Source organism: Ursus maritimus, unplaced genomic scaffold, assembly GCF_017311325.1.
Source record: "Ursus maritimus isolate PB19 unplaced genomic scaffold, ASM1731132v1 scaffold_17, whole genome shotgun sequence".
Classification (NCBI taxonomy): domain Eukaryota; kingdom Metazoa; phylum Chordata; class Mammalia; order Carnivora; family Ursidae; genus Ursus; species Ursus maritimus.
The window spans coordinates 58,574,559-58,582,180 of NW_024424119.1; the positions used below are offsets into that span (position 1 = coordinate 58,574,559).

Sequence of the window (7,622 nt, forward strand, 5' to 3'; positions counted from 1 at the left end):
GGGGGGGGGGGGGTCCCAGGTGGCCAGGTGTCAGGACTGAGGTCACCCCCAGGAGGCCCCTGGCGCCCCCCCACCCCCCGCCAGCCAAACAGTCTGACCTAAAACAAGCTGTGGGCTTAAACCCCAGGCTGCAGGCTGGCCACCACTGCAGCACCCCTCCCTCTGGTCTGTGGCGTCGGAGCCAGCACGTGCTGCCCCACGGCTGATGGCCACGGAGATGCCCGGTGCCCGTGCTGAGAGCAGCAGGAGCAGCCTCGGCCATCACCCCTGGGCCTGGCGCGGCTCCCCGAGGGGCCTGGGCGGGCTCCCCGCCTCGCTCTGCCTCCTGCTGCGACCGCCCCGAGCCTGCAACTCGCTGGGTCCTCCCCCTGCACGGTTCATTGGGAACACAGGCAGGAGCGCCCACAACAGGAGGGACCCCGATGACACCCGTGTTCTCACAGGCACGCTCTGCGGCCCCTCTCAGGCCAGCGTGGCTGGGGAGGCGCCTGGCACTCCCGGGGTGCCATGGGGGCTGTGGAATGTGAGCACCAGACACCTCCCACCGTCCCGAGGACAGCCAGCGCCACGGTCCTGCACCTGGACTTGGGAGTGGAGGGCGCTGGTGACACGGGCGCCTGCGGGCACACATCTCCGCGGGGACATACCTAGCAGAGCACTGGCCACGTCCAGGGGCTCTGGCAGGCCACGCAACTGGCCTTCTGCGGGCTTTGAGCCCACTGACCTCCCTGCCCCAAAGCATCCAAGTTCATGCTAGTTCCCATCCTCGTTATTACTCGTGTGGTCATTTTATTTCCAGCCATTCTGGGGCGCGGGAGCGAGGAGGTGTCGAGAATCTCAGTATAACTTCTACTTCTCTGGTTACCAATGGGGCTGCACACCCTTCCACGCGTTGGGCCGTCGGATCACCTCTTTGTCAAGCAGCAACTCGAGTCTCTTCCCATTTCTCCGTCAGTGCTTTCTTGTTGATTTGGTATGTGCCCTTTATATATTCTGGAGGAGAGCCCCTGGCTGATAATAGAGTTGGTTCATCTTTGTCACCCTGTGGCTGCATTTCCACCCGCTTGTCTTCCAGTGAACGGGGGCTCTTCATTTCCACACTCAAGTGGGCTTTTCGCGAAGGGATCCTGCCTTTTCTGTCCCGTCTCTGAGGGCTCGTTCTCCTTGAGGCCGTGAGGTGCTCTGCTGTCCCCCGGTTCACAGACTCGGCCCTTTTGCCTTTCACATCCAGACGGACCGTCCCCCTGTGCAGGACACTCTGCTTCTTCCTGCAGACCCGCTCTCCACCCACAAGCACGTTCCCACAGCTGCAGCAACAGGCGGCTTCCCGCAGGACCCACGGAAGGGAGGCCCCGCAGGAGACGGGAGCCGGGGTCTGGGACATGTGCAGCCCACCCCGCTGCGTCCCTCCCAGAGGCCCTGCCTGCAGCCCCACAGGCTGACCTCTCCCCACCCTCCCACACCTCTGCCTCAGGCCCTTCCCTGAACTCCGCAGATCGCCCTCCGGGCACGCCACCTGTTCCCGCTGGGACTTGACCCCCGTCCTGCAGCTGCTGTAACAAAGGGTCACGGACAGGGCAGAAACACCCAAGAGCTGTGCTCCCCCCATTCTGAGGCCCGAAGGCCCCCATCTGCAGTCACGGGGCCGCACTCCCTCTGGAGGCTCCAGGGGAGACTGGTCCTTCCGGATCCACCCAGCTCTGGGGCTGGCCGCACGGCCTGGCTTGCGGACACATCGCCCAACCTCTGCTCCGTCTTTCGTCCCGTGGTGGTCCTCTCGCCGTCTTCCAAGCGTCTGTGCCCAAACTGCCCCTTCATAAAGACGTCAGTCACACTGGGTTGGCCACCCTAGTGCCGTCCTCCCAACTTGATTAAACCCAGAAAGACCCAATCTCAAAGAAGGTCACATTCTGAGGTCCCAGGGACAGAACTTGCGCCCAGCTCGGGGGCGGGACAGCACTCAGCACCCTGCCGGGGCTTACTTTTGTGTGGGCGTGAGGCAGGCTCACGCCCATTCTCGTCCTGGAGGGCATCCAGCGCCCAGTCTTCAAAACACTGTCTTGTACTCCATTTCTCTGCAGGGCCCCTACGTGGGAGGGCGTGTTTCTTCTTCAGCTCTGCACCGATACCACACTGGCTTCATTACCGAAACTCTGCGGTAAGAACACAAGTCGGCCAGAGGCAGTCCCACCAAACTGAGCTGTGGGAGGGTCTCGGCACGTGGGGGCCACACGCCACGCAGCCCGTGGGGATTCTGACTAGGATCCTGCTGAGCCCAGGGAGAGAGCGGACACTACAGTAGCGAGACTTCTAACCCCTCTACGTGGTGCGGGATTTGCTCAGTTCATCTAAATATCTCCATCCTGGTTGATAGTTTTCCGGGCACAGGGTCTGCACAATTTTTTTGTGGGATTGATCTCTGGCTACCTGATTTTTTTTCTGAATTGCAAATGAGGTCTCTTCAGTCTCCCACCCTATGATTGCTCACACAGCAACAGTGCCTTTGATGTACGGATCTGCGGCCACTTGCCTCCCGGAGCTCGCCAACGTGGCGAACGGATCAGCAGTGATCTACCCATGACCTTGGTAACACTCCTTGTCAACCTTTCGCCCGGGCTCCCTCCCGTCCCTGCACGGAAGGGCCGGTGCCATGTCCGACAGCAATGGGGACAGCGTCCGCGGTCCTGCGAGGGAAGCTTCCATCTTCACACTGAGGCAGGACTGTTGGAGGAATGTGGCAACCTCCCTTCAAACAGATCAGTTCCCTTCTGGGTCAACGGCGGTGTGAATTTTTACCACAAATATTGCCAAGTCTCACCCAGTGCTTTTCCTGCCGCTACCATGACGTTCATGCTGTCTTTTCCGCCACTCTGCGCTTGAAATACGTTGATTCTCAATGACCAGCCTTGCATTTCTGGGTCAAGCCCTCAAAGCCTTAACACATCACCCTTTCCATGGACTGCTGGGGTTTTCTGATATCCTGAATGTGACTGGTAACGTTTCCTTCCTTGTAACCGTCCTCGTCCGGTTCTGATATCCACGTGGCATCACCGTCGTGAGCACAGACCACAGGGGGCAGGGGCAGGCATGAGGACACAGCACCACGACCCGGCCTCAGTGGGGGTGCAGGCACCTGGCAGCAGTGGGGGAGGGGGAGACCTCCCGGGAGCACCTCCGAGGAGTCCTGCAGCCAAGAAGTGGGCGGGCAGGCAGGCAGAGTGGTCACTGCCACATAGACACTGAGGACACGGGGGCTCAGGACCTGAGGGCCCCGGCCCGAGGGGGACACTGTAACCTGCACTTGCATTGGCCTGCCCTGTTCCCGAGGGCCCTGGGGGTCTCTGAGCTGCTGAATTTGGCCCAGCTCAGATCACCCTGCAGCAGGGAGGCTCTGGAAACAGGACGGAGTGGAGACGGGAGGCACTCCGGCTCAGCCCGCTGCCCTCAGCCCATTCCCGCTCTCCTGGGCCCCAGCCCTCGCTTTGCTCTGCCCAGATGGGCGGTTCCAAGAGAGGCGCCTGGCAGCAAGGCCATTCCACAGAGCTGCCACGGTCCCCAACCTGGCGAGGCAGCACAGGGCATCTGGTCTCCACCTTCCTCGGTTCCCCTGCCAAGTCCCCGGACACCACGGCCAAGCACTCAACCGTATGGGCGGCTCTCACGAGGAGACATCACGGCCACCCAGGGCTGCTGCGTCAGAAGGAGCTCCGTGACTCGATGACTGGAGTTTGGCGCCCAGGGGGGATCCTGGAAGCAACCCAGGTACACGGTCGTGGTTCTGGGAAAGGGCATGACTGCCAGCATGTGTCGGGCAGGGGCTTTGTGGACAAATGGCCAAGTGGCCATTGTTGGCAGTAGTGTCAACAAATAGAGGGTCATTGTGGCCAGCAGGAGGAACCCGTGACAGCCGGCCACGGGCAGGAACTCCCTCCTGGCAGGGCACAAAAGGGCCAGCATCACAGGCTCTGGATGCCCGAGGTGCTGCCGGTCATCCCTCGGTCACTGCTGCGTCACCATGAACACCCTGCTGCTGCTGGTGCTGCTAGCTCTGCTCGGGGGCCCCCACGCCCTGCACACGGGCGCCCGGGACCCCAGCATCCGTGAGAATCTGGTAGCTGCCGCGGGCGTCCGGAGTGGGAGGAGGTGGCAGCTGGGGGCGGCGGGAGGGGGACATGGCCGGGCACCCTCCAGCCCCGGCTGCACCCTCTCCCGTGCCAGCACACCCACCTCTACTCGGCAGGTCAACGGCGACTGGTTCTCAATAGCCCAGGCTTCCGACGAACCAAAACTCCTACGGAAGGATGCAGACATGTTCCTTGTCCACAAAATCCACATAAGCCTCAAGACCATAGAGTTCCGGGCAGAGGGTGCCAGACGGCGCCAAGGTCCAGGGGAGCCCCATGCCCTGTCCCCGGTCGGCCTCACGGCCACCTCCCAGACACTGGAGGGTGCGGGGGACACGGTGACGCAGGGCAGGGCCGGGGCTCACTGGCCGGGGACAGGACACATGTCCTACATGCAGCGTGGCCAAGACCCACCCAGTCCCACCGAGGGGCTCCGTGGGCACGTCTTCTGGACACAGGGTCCCAAGGAATCTCATCTTCTTCCAGGATACAGGGTACGTGTCCCGATTATAATGATGACAAATAAAAAGGAAATTTCAGTACGTGCTGAAATGTAAGTATGAACAGTCAGCATCATCCAGCCTGCAAGCGTGGAGTCCCTGGGAGTCCCAGCAGCGTGTGGCCAGGAGCTCACCTGCCAGGACACCATCTCACAGGAGTGTCCCCGGCTGGCTTCAGTACCCAGAAGGGTCCCCAGCAGTGGGTGTCTGGGAAGCCCGGGAGCCCACACCCGGTCCTGCCCCTTCCTGGGGCCCGACTGCTCACGAGCACCAAGTTGTCTAAGGCCATGGAGGGACAGGAGGGCTCCCGGGGCCCAGTTCCGGCGCCGTGGAGAGCCCTGCACGCCCGCCTCCCACCCCACCCCCGGGATTCGCAGATGCTGGCCACAACACGATCTTCCTGGAGGAGGTGGACCCCTCTCATTTCCTCATCTTCTGCATCCACAACAGCTGGCACGGGAAGGAGACGGTGGCGGTGAACGTCCTCGGTAACTGCCCACCTCCCCCAGCCAGCAGGACACAGGTGGGACTCTGGCGGCAGTGGGGTCGCGGGGGACAGCAAAGTAGTAAGGTGCTAGGCCAACAGCGGAGACCTCACATGCCAGCGGCTCAGGTAAGCCTCCTCCAGCGTCACGGACAGTAAACTAGAGAAAACCCATGCGTGTGCCCCTCCCACCTGAGCCGAGGCCTCGCGGTCCTGCCGGCGGGCCCCCGTGGTATGGAAGCATCTGCTTCCCCGAGGCCACCAGGACCACAGAGACCCACCAACTAGAAAAGCAGGTAAGAGAAGGGGCTCTGTGGGTTAGCTGTGACCCCTCCCTGCTGTCATCAGGGACCACGGCGCCCTGGGCGTGACATCCAGACACGTGGCCGGGCAAACTATCATATTTAGGAAACAGGCTGGCGACCTCACTCGGGCTGAGTTAAGGGCTGTTGGTTGGGCCTCACTGGTCAGAGCTTCCAGAGGTGAGCGAGGGTCAGCAGCAGCGCAGCTCCCTCCGGAGGCGGCGGCTCCTGCCCCTTCCAGCCCCTGGGGCCCCGGGCGTCCCTGAGCTCTGCCTCCGGCCCCACAGAGCTTCTCCTCTGTTCTCAAACCTCCTTTCCCTTTCCCTTAAAAGAACATTTGTCACTGGTTTTCCTGCCCATCCTGAACCCAGCATTACCTCCTCGTCCTAAGACCCTCCCCACACCTTGCAAAGCTCCTGCTTCTAAACCAGGTCCCATTCCCAAGTTCTGGGGACAAGGATTTGCCCACACCTTTCAGGGGACCCAATCCAGCCACACAGGGAGCATGAAGACAATCTAACTTAGTGCACAGCCCCAGTTTGAGCCCCCAGACCTGCAGGGCCGGTGGGGTGAGTCCAAACGTCCAGGAGCCACTGGCCGCACCAAGCCGAGAGCTCAGCTCAGCACTCAGCGTGCAGGGGGCACAGAATGCCGACCCCGGGACAGAGCGATGTCCGGGGAGGGCGAGGAGCAGCCAACTAGCCAGGCAGGCACCACCACCGCCTCCAGCTACTCGCTTCTGCTTTGTAGGCGGTGGGCTCTTGGGGCTGGGGTGGCAGGGCAGGCGGCGGCCAGCTTTCACCTGTGTCCCCACGGTACTTCCCAAACACGGCTGTGTCGACCTGCTGGCCTTTAAACAAGCCCGAGAACCAGACACCCACAGATGCTCCTCGACACCGGCCCCGTAACACGACGTGCAGTGAACAAAGGAATCCTGGCCGGGAACAGCAAGGACGGGGGCCCAGAGGATGGGCTGGACCCCACCCAAGGGCCAGGGTAGCTCTCTGGGGGCCCCCTGCCTCCTCTCCGGTCTGGCATGGGGCCCTCTGGGCACACCCCTCCCACTCTGGTCACAGCAGCTTGTCCCCACAGCCGTGCCTGCAGCCTGAAAATCCAGGGTCGTCTCCAAGCTCCCAGAACCCCACTGCCCGTTGTCCCAAATGATCTGCCGGAGGGACGGCCCCCATTGCTCTGTCTGCAGGTGAGACCCCTACTGTGAGCTGGGACATCATGCAAATATTTCAGAATTACTGCAAAAGCCCCAGGATAAGTCCGACCAACATCATCAACCTGACCCGAACGGGTATGCGCCCGCCCTCATCCCCGCCCCGGAGGCCGGAAGGGCGCAGCTCAGACCCCCGCTCAGCAACCCACGCCCCTCTTCACAGATCGCTGCTTGCGTGCCCGACAGCAGGCAGGCCCCTGGGCCCAGGTGAGTGACCTCTGACCCTGCAGGGGCTGTGGCACGGGGGCCGCCGAGGCCGGGGGGTGAGGGGCAGGTGCTGCTCCACACAGAGCAGCCACTATGGCAGCCGTCGGTGCAGCTGGGGGCGGACGGCACGGAGATTCAAATTGCTGGCTCTGCTGGGCAGGACCAGGCTGGGGCTGCCTGCAGGGTCCCCCACACACTGATGGGAGCAGGGCCAGCCTGGGGCGCCGGGGGGCCTGCCGAGAGGCTGAGGGCCAGGCTGGAGGAGAGGTACGGCAGAGCCGACCGGGGGTTAGGTCCTGCTTGCGGACAGACCTCCCCAGTCGCCAACCCAGGGGCAGAGCCCAGGGCAGCGAGGGATCTGGCCCATCTGCCCCCACCCCGGCACCCACCCTGCCGCCTATCGCTCACAGGAGCAGCCCCCTCAAAGGACAAATAGTTCATAGTTGACCTGAGGAGCCCTTCAACCACTCCCATCCCCCCAGGAAGCCCCCCCTTCCTGGAGACTTTTCCTGCTGTGTCCAATAAATGATTGCTGCCCCTAGACCTAGTGTGCTCTGTGGTGGTGCTCTGGCTGGTGACCACAGGGGGCCAAGGCTGCGGGGGTCAGAGAGATGTGGACCCTCCCCTCCTGGTGAGCCGAGCTCAGCGCAGGCTCACGTTCACACGGTGGGAGGAAGATGCTAGAGGTTCCCCGGGGTGCCATTCAGAAGGGACAGCCGCACACAACGCAGGGAGTCAGCGAGGCCAGACCCCAGGGCCAGCTGGACCCCTCAGTCCTGG

General features: G+C 62.7%; 1 protein-coding gene across 1 annotated transcript; it reads left to right on the top strand.

Annotated features, from left to right (window-relative positions):
* The first annotated feature begins 4,015 nt into the window (after positions 1-4,015).
* LOC121103031 (uterocalin-like) lies at positions 4,016-6,857 on the top strand. The gene is made up of 4 exons (XM_040631365.1): positions 4,016-4,448; positions 5,002-5,112; positions 6,612-6,713; positions 6,799-6,857. Exons 1-4 carry the CDS (start codon positions 4,016-4,018, stop codon positions 6,855-6,857), a joined length of 705 nt encoding a protein of 234 aa, XP_040487299.1.
* The last annotated feature ends 765 nt before the right edge of the window (positions 6,858-7,622 follow it).

What these genes read in the sequence shown, in the direction of transcription:
- LOC121103031 (XM_040631365.1), top strand. Translation starts at nt 4,016, where the DNA reads ATGAACACCCTGCTGCTGCTGGTGCTGCTAGCTCTGCTCGGGGGCCCC. An exon ending in GGTGGCGGTGAACGTCCTCG is followed by an intron (nt 5,113 to 6,611) that starts GTAACTGCCCAC and finishes CTCTGTCTGCAG; the next exon opens with GTGAGACCCCTACTGTGAGC. An exon ending in CATCAACCTGACCCGAACGG is followed by an intron (nt 6,714 to 6,798) that starts GTATGCGCCCGC and finishes CCCTCTTCACAG; the next exon opens with ATCGCTGCTTGCGTGCCCGA.